The sequence below is a fragment of the Thermobia domestica genome, chromosome 16, assembly GCF_964235325.1.
Source record: "Thermobia domestica chromosome 16, izTheDome1.hap1.1, whole genome shotgun sequence".
In the NCBI taxonomy this organism is placed as follows: domain Eukaryota; kingdom Metazoa; phylum Arthropoda; class Insecta; order Zygentoma; family Lepismatidae; genus Thermobia; species Thermobia domestica.
Window position 1 is genome coordinate 58,059,714 of NC_137469.1, and position 21,728 is coordinate 58,081,441.

The window sequence follows — 21,728 nt, forward strand, 5'->3', positions numbered from 1 at the left end:
ACTGAGGCGCCGCGGCCACAAAAACTAAAGTGGACTAGAAGTAAAAACAAGAATAGGTACGACGAAAGAAACGTCAGTAATTAGGCAAGAATTCCCTCCATTCAAATCAATACACTCTACTATAAGCATCTACAATTAAGAGATATATTTACAAGAACTGATTGGTTGTTGCTAAGGCCTCTTGTCATGGTGCACAATTAGAACCTAATCATTTAAACTATTTGCACGGTACGGACGTCAGAGTATGAGAAATCGAAACGACTTCAATAATGTAGAGATAGTATATAAGAAATTTAAATTATTCTCTGAGATTCATCAGTTCCAACATAATTCCTTTGGCTATGCTGTATGTCATTTATTTGGTTCAGAGAAGACAGTGCTTTGTTCAAACTTAAATATGTTTCATAGATGGCACAGAGTATGAGAAATATAAATTATTCCCATAGTGCAAACATCAGAACATAAGAAGTTTAATACTTTCCATGGTACAGATATAAAATTAAAAAAAACAAATAAACTATCACCATAGCAAAGACGCTATAGTACGATAAGTATAAGCTTCCATATGATGCAGAAGATAATAATGAAAGTAGAAATTATTTCCGGGATGCAGATGTCAGAATATGAGAATTCGAAGTAAGATATGCAGAGTATAAGAAATTTAAACTTGTCTCATAATGCAGATATCAGAGTATGAGAAATTTAAAATTGTCTCATAATGCAGACATCGGAGTATGAGAAATTTAAAATTGTCTCATAATACAGACATCAGAATATGAGAAATTTAAAATTGTCTCATGATGCAGACATCAGAGTATAACAAATTCAAAATTGTCTCATAATGCAGACATCAGAGTATGAGAAATTTAAAATTGTCTCATAATACAGATATCAGAGTATGAGAAATTTAAAATTGTCTCATAATGCAGACATCAGAGTATGAGAAATTTAAAATTGTCTCATAATACAGATATCAGAGTATGAGAAATTTAAAATTGTCTCATAATACAGACATCAGAATATGAGAAATTTAAAATTGTCTCATGATGCAGACATCGGAGTATGAGAAATTTAAAATTGTCTCATAATACAGACATCAGAATATGAGAAATTTAAAATTGTCTCATGATGCAGACATCAGAGTATAACAAATTCAAAATTGTCTCATAATGCAGACATCAGAGTATGAGAAATTTAAAATTGTCTCATAATACAGATATCAGAGTATGAGAAATTTAAAATTGTCTCATAATGCAGACATCAGAGTATGAGAAATTTAAAATTGTCTCATAATACAGATATCAGAGTATGAGAAATTTAAAATTGTCTCATAATACAGACATCAGAATATGAGAAATTTAAAATTGTCTCATAATACAGATACCAGAGTATGAGAAATTTAAAATTGTCTCATAATACAGACATCAGAATATGAGAAATTTAAAATTGTCTCATGATGCAGACATCAGAGTATAACAAATTCAAAATTGTCTCATAATGCAGACATCAGAGTATGAGAAATTTAAAATTGTCTCATAATACAGATATCAGAGTATGAGAAATTTAAAATTGTCTCATAATGCAGACATCAGAGTATGAGAAATTTAAAATTGTCTCATAATACAGATATCAGAGTATGAGAAATTTAAAATTGTCTCATAATACAGACATCAGAATATGAGAAATTTAAAATTGTCTCATGATGCAGACATCGGAGTATGAGAAATTTAAAATTGTCTCATAATACAGACATCAGAATATGAGAAATTTAAAATTGTCTCATGATGCAGACATCAGAGTATAACAAATTCAAAATTGTCTCATAATGCAGACATCAGAGTATGAGAAATTTAAAATTGTCTCATAATACAGATATCAGAGTATGAGAAATTTAAAATTGTCTCATAATGCAGACATCAGAGTATGAGAAATTTAAAATTGTCTCATAATACAGATATCAGAGTATGAGAAATTTAAAATTGTCTCATAATGCAGACATCAGAGTATGAGAAATTTAAAATTGTCTCATAATACAGATATCAGAGTATGAGAAATTTAAAATTGTCTCATAATACAGACATCAGAATATGAGAAATTTAAAATTGTCTCATAATGCAGACATCGGAGTATGAGAAATTTAAAATTGTCTCATAATACAGACATCAGAATATGAGAAATTTAAAATTGTCTCATGATGCAGACATCAGAGTATAACAAATTCAAAATTGTCTCATAATGCAGACATCAGAGTATGAGAAATTTAAAATTGTCTCATAATACAGATATCAGAGTATGAGAAATTTAAAATTGTCTCATAATGCAGACATCAGAGTATGAGAAATTTAAAATTGTCTCATAATACAGATATCAGAGTATGAGAAATTTAAAATTGTCTCATAATACAGACATCAGAATATGAGAAATTTAAAATTGTCTCATGATGCAGACATCAGAGTATAAGAAATTCAAAATTGTCTCATAATGCAGACATCAGAGTATGAGAAATTTAAAATTGTCTCATAATACAGATATCAGAGTATGAGAAATTTAAAATTGTCTCATAATACAGACATCGGAATTTGAGAAATTTAAAATTGTCTCATGACGCAGACAGAGTATGAGAAATTTAAAATTGTCTCATAATGCAGGCATCAGAGTATGAGAAATTTAAAATTGTCTTATAATACAGACATCAGAATATGAGAAATTTAAAATTGTTTCATGACGTAGACATCAGAGTATGAGAAATTTAAACTATTCCCGTATTTTAGACGTCAGAACTGTGAGAGACGCACATTATTGCTACGGTGCGAACGCTGTAGTGTGAGAAACTCAAGTTACCAATGATAATTAAATGCAATCTTTCACTTTAACGTCCCATGATTATGCACTTTTGGGTAAGAAGATGGATGATTAAAGCAAATAAATAATAATGGAAGAATTAGTGGAATGGGAATGTGGGAGGAAACGGCAGTATCCCAAGAAAACCCATGGACATGATGTTGTCCACCACAAACTTACTTGGCCAGGAATCGAACCAGCGACCCCATGCACTAGATGCAAAGTGCTCTACCACTGAGCCACCGTGCCCCCTTGTTTCGTTATTAGTTGTGACGTCAAATTGGTTTCCTGGAAGTACTTCTTCTATCTTCGTTTTCATATATATATATATATATATATATATATATATATATATATATATATATATATATATATATATATATATATATATATATATATATATATATATATATATATATATTTACTCTTTTGAGTATAACGTTCCACGATTATGCTTCTAAACTAAGGGAGATACTTATCATGAACAACAATCAAGAAATTGTTATGAGGTGTAAGAGGAAACGGCGAAAACCCGAGAAAACCCACTCACACAGTTTGTCCATCACAAAGACCAGTTGACTCAGTAAGTACACTTATCATTTTGAAATTCTCCCACTTACCTATCGTTTCTGGCATTGCCATTGTCTTGTTCTTCTGGAAGTCTGGAAGGTTCTTCTGTTCTTCACGAATATTTTTAATTAACAATCTTCCTGATTTTGCCGTCACGTACAGATATTATTAATTAATTTATACGACCTTCCTGATCTTTCCGTATGATTCCTACAGATATCTAACCTACATGTGGGGATTTTCCATGTTTCAGATCTTCTACGATTAATGCTTTGTCGTTCTCTGATCTGAGTATGAAGTCTCCTCTTCACTGTTTTCTTACTTCTATGTTTTCCAGTTCATATAAATAACTTCTCGTCGCTTCCATAGAAGACTCTCTAAATATTCCTTCCATCTGTTCACTTTTTCTTCAGATTCAGTCATGGATCTTCCTTATTTATCTTGTTGTACATTGCTCTTTGTGCTTTGAAATTTCCCTTAATACTCTTCCTGTTCATGTTCTCAATTTCTTCACATTTTTGTCTTATTCACTCATCCTTGGCATTTTCGAATGATATTATTTCTTATTCTTTATACCATTCCATAACATCGTTGTTGTTAATATCCTTTAATTTCCTTCTCTTATTCTTTAATTCCAGAATTTCCTTGGTGATCCATTCCTTCCTTGCTATTTTCTCTTCGTGACCTAACATTTTCTTCGCAGTAGTAAATAGGCCAGTTTTTATATGTATAACTCTTCCTAGTTATGTTAAGGTTGGTTTAAAGGGACAAGTTTCGCCGACGGTTGTCACTACAGTCTTCGTATCTCCCTAATGTATTTTTTTTATCTTTCACGAAAATTCACGATTTTTCTTACAAATTTCAAGCTACAGACTTCAAATTTTTTTAAAGAAGGAACTTCATAACCTATCGAAGGCAACAATCCGTGCCGATTTTTTTTATTTAGTATTTTCTTCATTGTTGAAATGGCTAAATTGTTGAAACCGAATATCCAAATCTTTAACAATATACTGTTTCAACAATAAAGAAAATTCTAAATTAAAAATCGGCACGGATTGTTGCCTTCGATACGTTATGAAGTTCCTTCTCTAAAAAATTTGAAGTCTGTAGCTTGAAATTTGTAAGAGAAATCGTGAATTTTCGTGAAAGGTAAAAAATACATGAGAGATATACGAAGACTGTAGTGACATCTATCGGTGAAACTTATCCCTTTAAACCAACCTTAATGAGGTATGGTTCAAAATTATGATTATCTTTAAAATTAACTTTTGATTAACTATAACGCTATGGAAAGATCAGACGTATATGAATCGAGCTGAATAAAATGACATGTTGTAACGGTAAATTCTCATGTATGTTTTTTGAGAAAACAATTTTTATGGCACTAATAAATATGTCATCCATTGCCAATAATAATTGATTGTTTTCAATTCTGCTGAAATAATTTATTTATCTAAAAAAATTACATTGTTAACTAGTAGATAATATCTATTATTGTTTGTCTTCTTCTAACGACCAGGGACGTACGCAGAGGGTGGATTCTGGGGGGTCCGAACTCCCAAAATTCCGACTTTTCTGTAAATTTAGTCTAATTTTAGGAGTAATTTTACAAATTTTAATATAATTTATTCTCATATTGAATTTGAACCCTTCGAACCCCCTTCGAAATAAATTCTCACGTACATGTCTGCTAACGGGCGGCATATATTTTAACAGTGACAAACAGTCTACTACTTGCAGCGGTATAATTTTTGTATAACTTTGGGGGAAGATCAGGTACGAAGATTTTGTTGTTAGATATTATCTACAAAAACATGAATGATGATTTTCCCATCGCTTTGTAGAGGCCACGGTGGCTTAGTGGTAGAGCATTTAATTCTGGTGCGTGGGGTTCCTGGTTCGATCCTTTGGCCAAGTAAGTTTGTGGTGGACAACATTGTGTCCGTGGGTTTTCCTGGAGTACTCCTGTTTCCTCCAACTTTCTCAATTCACTCATTCTTCCGCTGTCATTCGCTTGCTTTAATCATTGTCTCCTTTAGCCCAAAGGGCGTAATCAGGCCGGTAGCCAGCCCAAAAATGTATGGGGGGCCCGGCTGAAGTTAGGGGGGCTCGATCCAACCATATTATAGTTCATCACCATATTATATAGTTCATTTGCAAGCCTACCGTGGAAATTTTAGGGGACGCATAAATTTAGAGGGGGGCCGGCCCCCTAGACCCCCTGGATACGGGCCTGGGCGTAATCATGGGATGTTGGATTGAAAGATTTCTTTTACTTCATTTTTCTCTTTCGCTTTGCTTTTTCTGCTTCCCTAAGATCAACGCCCGTGTCTATTTGAAACGTATTAACCATATACCTGTTTCACTCATTAAATTCACAAATTCTTATTAAAACGCAAACTCCTTTTCAGCCTCACTCAGTGCTTTGCTGCTCGCAATAATATTATTCTGTTATCACTTGAAGTGAACATCAATAATCTAGAGGTTTTAGTTGTCCGTTTATTAACTTAATTACTTAAGTAGAACCATAACTAACTGTACAAGAAAATTCATATTTCACATTAGATTTAATTACACCCACTTACCTTAATAGTTTCCCTAAGTATAGCAATTTCCCTGGTTAGATGTTCATTTTCGGCAAACAGAGCCTCCATCTGTTGTTGCATTTCAACGCTCGGATTACGCATGCGCATTCGTAGTTCTTCTTCCAGTTGCCGGACCAACATAGCTTGTTTCTGCAAAAGAAATCACATAATTAAAATCACTATATTAATTGATATTCTTACAAAAATGTACGATAAAGAAAGACAATTAAATGAAACAAATTTCTGAAAATATTTATATATAATTTATATAAAAATCTGTTAGCATGTTTCGTGCTTTGTGAAAATTAATTAAATATATGAGAATAATCACAAAAGTCATGACAATTTTTTTTTTTTGTACAAAAATGGGAACGACGCAAGAAATTCTAAAATATAAAAGTGAAAGGTTAGTATATATGAAAACGTTAACATATGGGGAGTTGGAGGAACATACTCTGAAGGTGCTCGATTGCCTTCGCAATCTACTTCAATTGCACATTTGATTCTCAAGAACTTTGGAATTATTTATTCATCTGTCTTAAAGTGATAATTTCATTCTTGAAACTTTGTATCAATGCTGTACTCTCGGACACTCAATTATTCGTAGAATCTCTGTCTTCGTTTCATCAGCGTGTAGAATACTCCTTTCTCTTCCGCAACTACATTCCTTTGAATCACACCTCCCCGGATACAGACCCCTGAAAGGTAAGTAAACGGCTACGTTACTTGATGGCCCGAATAAGACCAGTAGTAGATGATTGTGGTTAGATTCCCAGGGAGGTACACAGGTCCACGTTTCCACTCTTTGAAACAAGAGGTTGTCTCACTGCCGAGAAACCATTGAGGTTCAGCGCCGCAGAAGCAATCATCTCCGATATGGGTCTAAAACCAGACCGAGTTCCCACAACTGATATTCGAGAGAGCACCGTTATTACCGTCCCTGGCTGTACATTCTCGCGCCATGAGTTTCGACTATCATTGCATTGTCTGAGGATACGCCCGTCCAGGCATAGCTACGTGTCACTGAGGAAGGATCAAAGATCAACGCAAGTTCAAGAGATACTGTGCTAACAGTGACACATATACTCCCAACAGTGACACATAAAGCCCTAACTGTGACAGATATACATGGAACAGTGACACATACACTGTACTACTTGGAAAAGCATATGCGACTTATAGACGCAACAATACTATATAATCTTGGCTTATTCGGCAATATTTCAGTGACCCAGTACCTACACACCATTTTCCAATCTTCATTCCCTATATACCTAATATTTATTTTGAACTAAGAAGAAAGGATCCAATTTCAACCACGCAACGAAAGGAGAATCTATATACATACATATTTTAAAACTTCTATTTGAACTGTGTTCTCTTCCTTTTACGGTTTGCTGAAGATGAGATATCTACTTGCAGAGAACCTTAATTTAACACGGCGCGAAATTATGGGTTCTTTTGGAAGAACAGGGTCTACAGTGTAATGTTTGATGAAAGTAATGGTAAGTAAACTAAAAGAATGTGCTCAAAGAAAAATGTAAACCTTTTTCGTTCAAGAGAAGTGCAGGAAAGAAATAAGAAAAAAGAGAGAATATATAAAAATAGAAAAAAAGAGAGATCATAATTTTTTTTATCTCATACAAGTAATATCTTTTTTTCCTTTTAATTCCAAGCTCCAATGTAAAATGTAGGTAAACAAATTAAAATTTTCTTTTAATCTTTTGACCTTTATGTTGTAACACTCTTAACCACTTTCTCTACAAGATTTTTTTTTTAAACCGTAGAGAATGATTTACATAATGAAGAACAGCAAATAATTTTTAAAAAAAGGGTTTTCATTTTACATTGTCAAATTATGGTAGGTTTCCAGACTACGAAGATTTAATATTGAAAAAGGAAGTAGTGCATCTATAACTTCTGGTTTCAGTACAAGGATTAAGTAATATATCTATAACTTCCGTTTCGGTTTCAGTACAAGGATAAAGTAGTGTATCTATTACTTCCGGTTTCAATACACATAAAATAGTACATCTATAGCTTCCGGTTCCAATACAAGGATAACATCATACATCTATAACTTCCTGTTTCAATACAAGGATAAAGTAGTACATATATAACCTCTGGTATCAATACAAGGATAAAGTAGTGTATCTATAACTTCCGGTTTCAATACACATAAAATAGTACATCTATAGCTTCCGGTTCCAATACAAGGATAACATCATACATCTATAACTTCCTGTTTCAATACAAGGATAAAGTAGTACATCTATAACCTCTGGTATCAATACAAGGATAAAGTAGTGTATCTATAACTTCCGGTTTCAATACAAGGATAAAGTAATACATATATAACTTCCGGTCTCAATACAGTCCATCTACAACTTCCGGTATCAATACAAGGATAAAGTAGTGTATTTATAACTTCCAGTTTCAATACAAGGATAAAGTAGTGTATTTATAACTTTCTGTTTCAATACAAGGATAAAGTAATATAACTTCCGGTTTCAGTACAAGGATAAAGTAGTCTATTCATAACTTCCGGTTTCAATACAAGGATAAAGTAATACATGTATAACTTCCGCTTGCAATTAAGTATAAATTAGTACATCTATAACTTATTCTTGTGACCGTGAATCTACACCGAAAAACCTCTTCTCGCTATCTATCAGGTTGTCTAAAAAGTATTAAGCCTTTTGCGCACGAGATGGTGTTAGTGTCACAAATCGTAGGGTATATGAGTCGCAGCGAATCAGGTCTAACGCCACTTCACAGCTGTCAGTTGAAGTTAGATGCGCAAAAATATTGAATTTCTTATAATCAGATGTAAGTAAGGTATTGCGCTGTGAATTTGAGTTAGCTTGGCACAAGACTGCGCTACATTTTACAATTCTATTTGAATAAAGGCGCAAATGCGGCACAGGCATGTGAAATAATTTGTTCTGTTTATGGCACAACATACGTTATCAAAAATAACAGCCAACAGATGGTTAAGTTGCTTTCATTCTGGAAATTTCGATATCAAAGATGCTCCTCGCTATGGATGACAAATCAATGGATGGCATTCTGGAAAAAGTGGAACAAGACCACCATATAAGCCGCCGCTCTAACAACTGTAGGCATTCCAAACGAAAGGACGGACGGATATAAGCGTTCTAATACTATCAATACTAATACATAGCATTGTTTAGAAGGCTGAAAGTGAGTCTACAAGGGTCGTTCAAGAGGAAACAGATAAAACAAGAAGCACCAAACTATATCAGCTGTTCAAAGTATTCTCTGTGAGCGTCGAGACACCGTTGCCATCGTTGTGGTAGCTCCCTGATTCCTTTGACGTAGAAAGAACTTGGTTGTTGTCATAGCCACTGGAGGACATCATTCCGCAGTGCCTCATCTGTCGTTGAATTGTGCAACCAGGTTTCATCACATGTGATGATGGATTGCAACAATTCATCATCTTCAGCTCGCAATCGATTCAGAAGCTGTTCACAGACAGTCATGCGTGTCCACTTCTGATCAAATGTCAGCTGACGCGGAACCCACCTTGCGGAAACATAAGTGGTCGTGAATGATTGTCTCAACACTCCTGACACTGATATTCACCTCGCAATGTTACTCACACTGTTACACTCTCAAGAATCATTTGCTCAACATGTGCGATATTCACTAGTGTGACTGCAGTCGGGCGAATATGTCCATGCGTTTTATTTGTCACCAGCTCCCGTCCTTCGCGAAACTGTTCACACCATTCGTACACTCTTGTCCGTGATATCGTTTGTTCACACCCTACTGTGCTTGCGATCTTCTGAAAATCTCAGCTGGTTTAACTTTCTCCTTCATATGTAATCTGATTACACACCGCTGTTCCAAAGCCACAGAAACACTGCTTGCCACCATGTTTGCTGCAACTGCTGCGCAAGAGCCAAATACGTCATGCCGGGAGCTAGTTACTCGAGAAGGAAGTTTCATCATGATCCGGCTATTCATCGATTATTTACCTACGAAAATCCCAATGACCCTTATATATTATCTATAAAATGTTATTCAGTGAACTAATGAAAGTTTCCATGTCTATTTATTATACGTCAGAAAGATAGATGCGTAGCTTATGATGTACACTGTGTTATTGTCGGTTACTAAAATTTCTGCACAATATGGACGATATTGAAAACAAATAGTTTAGATAGAAAGATGGTTTAGTGGTAAAGCACTCATCTCTGGTGCGAGCGATCCCATGTGAGTTTGTGGTGGACAACATCGTGTCCGTGGGTTTTCTCAAGTTATTTCATCACTTTCCACACTATCATTTTCCCATTTTTTAAAAAAATAATCATCACTTTTATTAATCACCTGAGCCATATTATTTAGCATACAGGACATAACAGTGGGACACAACACTAGAAATTTCACCTAATTTCAAATAAAGGTCACTAAACAGTACCGTACATATTGTAAATAAACTCCGAATTTCCAAAATTTCATACCAGAATTCAACAAGGATTGAATATCTATAAGCCAAATACTATATTAGGATACTAATTAAATCCAAGATAGGTGATTAGAGTATCTCAATCAAGAAAGATTGAATACCTATGAATTTAATACTATATTAGGACATCCGAATCCAAGATAGATGATTAGAATAGCAGAATTCAACAAGGATTGAATCTCTATGATCCAGATACTTTATTGGACTACTGGAATCATGGATTATTACAATCTGAATCCAATATAGGTAACCAAAATACCTAATCTAAAAAGGATTGAATACCCGTATATCTGATGTAATATTTGGACTTTTGTATCCAAGATAGGAGACCAAGATATCAGAATTATACAAGGATTAGGTATCTATAAACCATATACTTTATTGGCCTACCTGAATCCAAGATAGGTGATTAGACCACCTGCATCGAAGATAGATAATTTGCATAATTGAATTAAAAAGGATTCAATACCTACAAAAACTAAAATTATATTTGGTATATCTGAATCTACGATACGTAATTAGGATACCAGAATCCAACAAGGATTGAGTATCTATGAACCTGATACTTTCTTAGGCTACTTGAATATAAGGTAGATGATTAGGCTATCTAAATCGGAGGAATGTTAAGGATACTACCTGTATCAAACACGGAGTATATGAACCAGATACTATATTAAGATACTTGGATACAAGATAAGTGATATTATATATATATATATATATATATATATATATATATATATATATATATATATATATATATATATATATATATATATATATATATATATATATAGGGGTAACTAAAGATCGTTTACAACGCTTGAGAGGTGATTCCTCACACGAAAACAAGCAAAACGTTTATGTGACATTTTCTTAAATTTGGCGTCATTTCCGAGTTACAAGCTGTCGCAAATGGCGGTAAAACGACGTGTGACACCTCATTGCGGACAAAGGAAAGGTGCAACAGCAAGCGAGTCTACACAGTTTAGAGAAAGTAATGCCTGAATAACATAATGGTGTGAGAAGCAAGGCAGTAGGGACGCGGCACAAGGAGTTCCTTTTCTGCATCCATTTTCCGCATGTCAGTCTGTCCACATAAGAAAGTCCCCTTTGAGAAATTCCTTGAGATATATATACATACAAGTTCACGTTTCGGTTCTACATTTGAGTAATCAGTTTCATGTTTAGAAATACAGTGAATAATTAGAATCTGAAAGTTGTTGCCCATTCTTATTCCACTACCCTTGCAGAATAATTCATTTAATAAAGCTTACAATAAAACTCTTCGTTTTAATAAATACAGGTCATTATTTGAAGTAATGGGAATAGTTTCTCGTAAAATTATATCTAAAACTACTGTAGATCGGAGAGAAACTTGGAAATTCTGTTTTGTAAATGTATGCAAATTTAACTTCTCGTGTTGAACAACACTACGACAAGTTTGTGAAACAAGTAACACAGAATCGTTTCTCCAGACAGTTCTGCGAAAGAAGATACGAAAGAAGGTGGGGTGTGGTAAATGATATAGTCAGAATATATTGATCAGTGGTAGGAGAAATTGCAGCAAGACATAGCATTTACGATATCTTCAAAGTAACGAGAAATGAGGGGGCTTTAATTTTATGTTTTTCGTCGTCTTTGCTTTGCACTCAGAAACGGACTAGACACAAGAGAAAATGGTAATTAACGTATAGAAGAGCCGACCACTTCAATGTTTAGGAGTTTGGTAAATCGGGATCTTTAGAATTCCCTCTTTTGACGCTATTCTCGTATAATGCCAAAATGAAGGAGGGGTACGGGAGAAAGACAATGCAAAGCTTTTAAGCGAACATCCGCCATTCTTCTTTCTTTTCATTAAAAAAAAAACATTTTCTTCTTTATTCAGCTTCTTTTCTTGCCTGGTTTCCCGGGTTCAGAGCTACTCTGCAGGCACCATTGTCAAAATGAGTCTTCTTTTCCCCCCAAGAAGAAAACCGCCACCAACTGACTCATTTTACTTGCTAATGTTGTAAACTAGCTTCTCATGTCCTTTTCTCCCATCATAACCGTTTGTACTTATTATCTGTTTGAGACTGTCCACCACCGTATTTTCTGGTTAGTATGAGTTGTTCATTTGTTTGTCCCGTTTCTAAAACTTTTTTTTTTTTTTTGTTAAGGGGAAGGGGCAGACAACAGTCCTAATAAATGAAGCGTTTGTTGATATTAAGTTTTCAAAAATGTTTGGTTGTCGTTTCCAGAAATTATACTTTGTTGTTGTCGTTTTAGCTGTTACAGCAGAATTTAATTGCGTGTCCTCATTTTGACTGTAGAAAACATGGGTTCGATCCTCCCTCGTAGTAGTACATGTCGTTTGAGTTCCACTCTAAATTGTTAACTCTTTACTTCACATAGTTCCAAAGTATGAAAGTAACGTTATAATTCTCAAAGTGGTCTATATATTTAGTATTATATATATACACAGTATATAATGTTATACTGTATAGTCAAATGGTTAGAACATGTGTATTTCTGGTGCCCATTGCCCTGAATTCGATTTCCAAATTGACATACAATTTTCGTTGTTGATGAAGAAATTGGGAATCGAGGTTCCTTGTGGCTATGTCATTCGTGTACGATCCTTCGGTGTGGGGGACTCGGATTCAAATACCGGCGAGAGTTCATGTGGTTCTAATGCCATGTTCAATTGTAGGTCTACGTCTCATATAGCCTCGTTGCTGAAAGGAACGCTAAACTTTAAACAAATTATTAATTGGAGATCCACTTTTTAAAGAAAAAGCCATCCGTCTAATAAGCCTATATATATATATATATATATATATATATATATATATATATATATATATATATATATAATATTTGGATTCCATTGTGCTGACCATGCACTAAACAGTGAGTGACTTTCGCGCTATCTTGTCGATCATATCCTTCATAGGCAGTAATGACACGGAATTTAGTGTAGCTGGAGATACAAACTAAAACGATACTCTTACACCTTACAGTTGTAAGACATATAGCTATTATAGCATGCCATTTTTATTATTATTATTATTTTTTTTTAGTCTGGTATCTCCAAGACATTAATGTCAATCCCACTTCTATATTCTTTATTAAAGTAACTAATTTTATCTAACGCGATTCTCGATTGTTTATTACTTTGGAATTTAGATCCTAAATTTAATAAGATCCAAATTATTTGAGCCTCAAACGGTAATCGAACCGAAGTTTCCCCCGATAGAACTCAGAGAACACTAACCATTACTTGCGAGGGACCCCTCTCCTATATAGAAATCTAGTAAATAAACAAGTAGTTATTTTCCATTAGCTATATAGGGTACGGTATTAAAGAGAATTTTAAGGCAATTTGTGTTCCTTATATTCAATTAGTATTAATAACAACTGTCACAAAGATGACGAATTTCACTAGTATCTCTGATAAGTCTTGTAGAAAGTTATTACATGGTAAAAATTTAAATTTTTCTGCTTCAAGCTAAGGGGGAAAAAAGCTTTTATACAGCTTTAGAAAAATGGGTGTAAGAATTAGTATATTACGTAAGCTTAGTTTTGAACTGTTTAACTTCTTTATTTATTATTATTTATGTATTTATTACATTTTTTTCATCAAGGTAACTTCCCTCAAAAGCTGTCACTATTACAGGTTGACATTTAAAAAAATCCGGCAACCTCCAGACCTGAGAAGTTCCGGATCTTCGAAAATTGCGGATTTTGGATTCCTATGTGTGCTGTGTATTTTAACAAAATTACTACCTTTAAAGTCCTTTAAATAAAAAAAAAAAAAAAAAAAAAAAAAAACAGCAAATACGACGACAAAGTGAAAGTAAAGAAGAAAGAAAGAATCCAACCACTCATCATCCACCACAGGCCATTGCTCCGTGTAAAAAAAAAAAAAAAAAAAAAAAAAAAAACTGCATGTTCTCATAGCACGCGCATCCTTGTTGAATATTTCATAGCGCATTCGTACGGAATGAATGAACTTGGAACAGAAATTTATTTTATTTTATTTTTAGTTTAGCGCCCTTTCAGCATCGAGGCTATATGAGACGTGGACCCACAGCTTGATGTGGAATCTGAACCACATAAACTTCAGTCGGGAATCGAACTCGGGTCTCCCACGCCAAAGACACGTTCGTTAACGGCTTAGCCACGAAGTAGCAGAATTTCATGTACCTTGGTATATTTGTACCGATAGTAAGATGAACGTAACTCCCAAACGGTAGTAAGTGAAAGTGTTGCATTTTCCTCTCATACTAACTGACAGTGTACACTTCTTCCTTGTTAGCAACTCACGTACCGTATTCTCGGCTGTATAAGCGAGCGCAACTTTCGCAAAAATATTTTAAAATTAACGATGCGACTTACACACGCGAATAATAAGAAAATCACATATCCAGAAACAAAGTAGAACTAACTTGGTACATGCGTATTTGAAGCATGGGTTATCATTATTGTTGGAAATCAAGCGAAACCAAATCTTTTAGTTTTACATCGCACGATTGTGCTCTGTAGGCTAAAGGAGACGGAAACAATGAAACAATTCGTGGAATAAGAATGAGGATAGAAAGTGGAGAACTCCGATAGAATCCACACATATCATGTTGTCAACCACAAACTAATATGATCTGGGGTTGAACGAGCGACCCTTTGCACCAGAGGTGAGCATTCCACCATCTTTCCTACTAAACTCGACAGGGCCACAAACACTGAGACAACGAGGTGACATAAAAATGTTTATAATATTCGGTGGAGTCCAACTCAGTGTGAGTTTAAACACAATCAGTCCAAGGCCTGTCATTCAGTTCAACAAGAATAGTTCTGTAATTAGTCCTTTCAAGGAGATTTATCTTGTGCTAGAATAAAAATTCTGTGCAATATGACGATAATTTTCTTATTTCCAGCTGTTGTTTTGCATCTAAGACTTAAATGGACATTTTTGGCTCGTTGCGGCTTATACACGTATGTGCTGTATGGTTGCGAAACATGGTCGTTTACTCTGAGAGAAGAACACAGACTGAAAGTATTTGAGAATAAAATTGTGAGACGAATATTCGGACTCGAAAGAAACGGGAGTGGGGAATGGCGGAAACTTCATAAAGAGGAACTGCATCATTTATACTGTATACCAGACATTGCCACGGTCATCAAATATAGGAGGGGCAGGTGGTCAGGTCATGTAGCCAGAATGAAAGAAAGTAGAAACGCTTTCAAAGTTTTAACTGGAAATCTAATCGGAAAACGACTATTAGGAAGACTTAGGCGCAGATGGGAGAACAATATTAAGACAAGGTGACCAGACGTCCCGTTTTAGCCGGGACAGTCCTTTCTTTCCAACCGTTGTCCCGTTTTTTTCTGATTCTAGAACGGGACGCCTAAATGTCCCGTTTTTAAGTAAAAATGACCTAGTTGTCCCGTAATTATTATTCAAAATATAAATCGTCAAATGCCAATTCTACTCTCTTCCGTACCAACACTCGTTGCCAAAGTTCAGCAGTGTCTACAACTTCTGAATTTTTAAATGGGAATTGAGTGTTCGTGGCTCAAGTGGGAATTGAGTGGGAATTCTGAGTGTTCAACTAGTTAAAAGAACTTGAAATCTGGAATCATTATTTGTTGTGTGGTACACGTAAAGTTAGAAACAGTGTGTTATCACTCTTACTTGTGTATTTTGTAAATTGAAAACACTGCAGTGTCCCAAATTAGATATCCCCCCCCCCGTAGCCGATTCGTATGCGTCCCGTTTTCGCAAGTGAAAATTCTGGTCACCTTGTATTAAGATGGATTTCGCAGAAATAGGAATATAAAATAGAAACTGGACCCACTTGACTAAGGACACAAGTCAATGGAGAGCTTTTCTAAACATGGTATTCAAGCTTGAAGTCCAATAGGCCATACAGTTAGTTAGTTAGGGCATAATAAAACATACAGTTCATAAACCGATTTTTCAAATTGTACATAACAATTGAAGACGCAGTTTATACACGCGATTTTTATGAAATTATAGGCAACAATTAAACCGCGGTTTTAACATGTACTTTTTTAAATAAAGGCAAGCTGCAGTTTATACTCGTGAGAGCTGCAGTTTATACTCGTGAGAAATAAGGCATATAATTATTCCTTTAAGTTTCTATTCACTATAAGTAGGGCAACCCAAAAGCATAAAAAGCATAATAGCAATTTAGGCATATGTTTGGTACCTTGAACATGGTTGTAGTTGTCCAAGGGCCTAGAAGAAACTAATTTTAAAAGCATAATAAAGCATAATTTTAGAAAATAAAGCATAAAGCATAATTAAAATATATATAACACAATTCTTGGAAAATTCTGTTTAACTGCAAGTTTAACATACTGTATTAAAATTTTTAAAACCAATATTAACAAAGCAAAATCATTGAGAACGTAACAATGCAACAATGAAAAGCTTATTTTTATTTCTGTAAACTTTTTGGTGTAATCCTTTGATGTAGAGAAAAAAAGGAAAAGAAGAAAACTTTCCGCCAGCAATGAATAGTATACAAGAACTCCACACTGTACTGTTATGTGTACCTCTTGAACTTGAGCACTTTCTGTACCTTTTGGTGGCATCTTTTACTTTCCCTTTCTGTATATATATATGCACCTCTAAGGTGGTGGAAACGAACTAGCTCGAGTAAAGTATATCTCTTTACAGTGCATTGAGTAGAAAGTTCAATAAATACGAAAGAAACTGGTTGCATAAAATATTAATAAATAGATCAAGATATTCATAATATTTAAATATAGTAAATATTATACATTATACACGATTACTGTAAAACAGTCATTGAAATTAACAATAAAGCATAGTAAAGCATAATTTGGAAAAAATAAAGCATAATTACACAAAAAATAAAGCATAATGTGGGTTGCTCTAACTATAAGTAATGGTTTTAACGGGGATAAATGGGGATTTAAGAATATACAAAGTATGTGTGCACACAGCACTCCACACATATTTCCTAGTTCCGCTTATAATCGCAAGGGTTCAATCTCCTCTGGGAAGCCAGGTAACACTCTTGTACGTACATAACTTTTACAGAAGCTCTAGTAATCAATAAAGAAACTTTGTAAAGAACTTCATTCAACCATGAGAGAACACAGGAAGACAACTTGCAAATACTCAGGTTTAGTATCAAATTCGGTAATTAAAAACTTTTCTTGGCACACATTGTAGGTGGATGAAACGAAACGTAACCAGATAATGTCCTTTTTACAACAGTAAGTTTTGATTTCTAGAGTTCAAATTCTTTGTCAGTCATAAAAGTAATTTTGAAATGTTGATTTTTTTTTTTTATAATTTAATGGTATTGAGTATCTTAAAAGAATATTTATTTATAGATTATACTGATTTCTTTCAAGAACTATTGATGGATCACCATTAATTTTGACCAGGAAATACATGCTCAAAAAGTTAGGAATTCAGTTTCATTCATTTTTGGATTTCACTTTCAAAAAATCACTATAGAACAAAAACGATAATAGATAGCGAAAAGCGGTTTCTTGTAATATTTCAAGCTTCCCAAGATTAATGCCACCTCCACTCTAAACTCTTTACTAAAAACCGGAAGTGATAAATATGCACTATAACTTCCGGTTTCAATGTTGAGCTACACAGAGCAAAAACACTTAAAAAATAACGAGAAGCGGTTTTCTGAAATCGATTTATCATCCTATGAAAAGGTACCATCTTCTCCATTAACTTTCTATTTAAACCAAAAGTAGCAGAAGTCAACCACTTCCGGTTTCAACGTTGATCGCAACAGAGTAAAAACGGTAATACACAGCAAGAGCCGTTTTCTGCAATTAATTATGCGCCCCACGAATATATTCCATCTCCAATCCAACCTTTCTACTCAAAAAGGAAGTGGTAGAAATATACTATCACGCCATAAAAAGTAAAAATCCTTCACAGTGTACACTTGACACCATCACTAAATCGCTACGAACCATTATTATTATTATTATTATTATTATTATTATTATTATTATTATTATTATTATTATTATTATTATTATTATTATTATTGTTGTAATTTTGAATATAACAAAAGATGGGAACTATACGTCCAATAAAACATCTTAAGAAATGTGCAACACTTATAAACAATAAAAGAATCACATAAAAAAGAAAGAGCAGGAAATAAAAAAAATCTGAAGTTAAAAAATCGTTACTCGTGGTATAACGTACTACCGTTATGACGTCACTGACCTAAATTAAATTTGCGTGCTGCTACAGAAACTCTCGTCCATTTTGACAGTGGTTATATAGCCTTCGCGTGTTGACCGTATACTATTGTGTCCAGGTGTGACGTAAAAAGACAGAACTGTCTCTCTCTTTCTCTTATACATATACACACACAGTAAAACGGGAAGAAAAAAGATTAAAAAAAAAAAACAGGGAGGGAAGGAGAAAAAGCAGCAATGCGCATGCATTAAGGCGGTTCCGGAATCAAAGTTTCTTGTAAAGATGGAATTACTGATTTTATGAGGTGCTGAAGTTGTTAAGTTCATATTAAAGAAGCTTTGATAATGCACGTTTCTTTTTCTTTCTTTTTTTTAATATACATAAGACGTAAGTGCTTCTTACGGTTTTACAGAATAATTTTCTCGTTTATTTATTTATTAGTTTTCCGTAGCACGTCTACGTCATTTAGAATAAAGCAGAGAAGTGAATGATAATACTTAAATGGATCGTGAATAGACGACATTTTCAAAACGTTATGAATAGGGTACAGGGGTGCCTATGATAATATTTGAGGAGGGGACGTAAGTTTTCAATGAAAATCGTACGTACAATCAAACTTGAGAATGGTAAATTTTGAGCAGAGAAAGCTGTATTTGAGAGACAGCATGGTAAATGGGTGATTATTAAACCACCATTTGAAGATTTTAGATTGGAATCTCAGCTATTCGGGGGTGAAGAATGGTAGAGTTAGGGATGACAATGCTAAATTTGGGTGGTTGTGGTCAAGCTCTTTGGAAAAGTTTTGTATCCCTGGTCGGGTACGTATCCTTCTGGTGCCTTATCCTCATATCCGTCTGTAATTTGCTGCTATAGATAAAAGCAACTATTCTATTTTTTATACATTTTTTTCAATACTTTGGCACAATTATTGAGTAATAAAATTGGTCTGTAGTAATTTACATACTTTCTCTACTCTTTCTTGTATTATAACTAAAATTTTTAATTCATCCGAGAACTTCCCGTTTCTATACTTCGGTTAAATACTCGTATTTATTGCAGTGTTTAATGGTGTTTACGTTTATTTATTAATACATTTACCTTTATTTAATCTATTTGAGATGTTGTTTTTAATTTTAATTGGTTGATGATCTCAATTTTTTGTTCAGTGGTGAGAGTAAAAAAGATGGAATCAGTTGCCTTTATTTTAAAGTCTGGATTTAATTTTACCTTACCTTATTTCTATACATTTTATAGAAGTTCTTTAATTCTATATTATTTTATACTTTCAAACTGTTCTATGCATAAGTGTCGGAAGTTTAACAGAAGGCTCTGTCCGTCCGGCTGTGTGTCAACAGGTTTCAGAGCAAAAACAGTAAGAGATATTCAGATGCAGTTTTTTTTTTTTTTCAATCGATTCGGCTTCCGAAGAGCAGGTTCCGTTCGGTTCGGTAGCGTTAGGTTAGGTTTGGCTATAATGATCTTCTATTCAAACTAGCAGTAGTTCAAATTATTCTTTCAAAAGTTATCGCCATAAACAAAATGGTATTAGATTGCGATAAACAGTTTTCTGCAAACGACTCGGGGTCTCAAAGGAACATAGCAACACAACCAGCAACATTCTACCAAAATCAGAAGGATTGAAATTTACCACTACTTCCGGTTTCAATATTGATTTCCGTCGTTAAGAGATATCGAGATAGACGTTTTTGCAATCGAATCAGCATCTTGCCGATGCAGCGAACCCGGAATTGGTTCAAATCAATTATTTCTGGTTTCAACAAAAGCAGTAAGGCAATCTACTGCAACCAGTAATTATAGATGTATTACTTCAAGTTAGAGTATTGAATTCCTATAGTTTGGGAATCTACTGTAGTTTCACACTGTGAAACGAAACTTGTTTTAAATCCATCAAGTCTATCTCTTTGTCGTATTGATGTTATTAATACCTTTGTTACCCACTCTAGAAATTTGCTATTTGTACTTTAAACGTTAACTATTACACTTTTCTGTATAGATATCCGGAATTGAATATTGCGAACAATCTCACACGAGATACAGGAATTCTTAGACAGATTATATAGTTTGTTGATTTTATTGCAATATGTCCAAATTTCATTCGCAAAATGATCCTTTAAATATAATACGAAGACACGAATAGAAAAAATCAAGTGAAACTCGCAGTTTTTTTTAAACTTTAAGTGCATTTTTAAATATAGTCTTATCATTGTTTTTAAGTTATATTCTAGTATATTGTAGTATTTTAAAAAAAATAACAACCGCGCTGACGTAATCCATAAGGTGTCTATTTGGGATACGGATAAAACCTCGCGGCCGAAACATCGCCGCCCAAAATCTCGCCGGCCAAAACCTCGCGGGACAAAATCTCGCCGGGCCAAAACCTCGCGTGGCCAAAACCTCGCCGCCCAAAACCTCGCGGGACAAAATCTCGCCGGACCAAATCCTCGCGTGGCCAAAACCTCGCCGCCCAAAACCTCGCGGGACAAAATCTCGCCGGACCAAAACCTCTGTACATATATATCCCTCTCCCCCTCCCTTTTGTTGTGCCGACAAAGTGAAATTATAAAAGACACCCTAGGCTCGAACCTCATCTATGTTGAAAATTTGATTGAGATCGGTAGTATGGCTCAAGAGGTATAATGTAACAAACATAGTCATTTAATTTTTATATATATAGATTTCCAAAGGATGTATTAGAATTTTTCTTGTCATTATTTTAATGTAATTATGTGTTATTACTAAATATATACATATAGTAATATATAGAACATTCTACATTGAAGAAATCGTCATGAAGAAGTTTTATCGTGACGACATTTCTTCCCAGGCGACACTACGTCTCGCTTAATTTAGACCAGGCGAGATTCTGTGTCGCAAGATCATCACAACGAGGTTTTGGTCAGGCGAGTTTTTGGGTATGGCGATATTTTGGGGCGCGAGGTTTTGGCCCCGCGAGATTTTGGCCCGCGACGTTTTGGGTGGCGAGGTTTTGGCCAGGCGAGAT

General features: G+C 34.4%; 1 protein-coding gene across 1 annotated transcript in view; it reads right to left on the bottom strand.

Annotated features, from left to right (window-relative positions):
- Nucleotides 1-21,728, bottom strand: part of brp (ELKS/RAB6-interacting/CAST family member bruchpilot) — a gene marked incomplete in the record, with an annotated part of 771,444 nt that overhangs the window by 196,896 nt on the left and 552,820 nt on the right. The window contains 1 exon segment of the mRNA XM_081742418.1: nt 5,997-6,146. Within this exon segment, the coding sequence (XP_081598544.1) occupies nt 5,997-6,146 (150 nt within the window).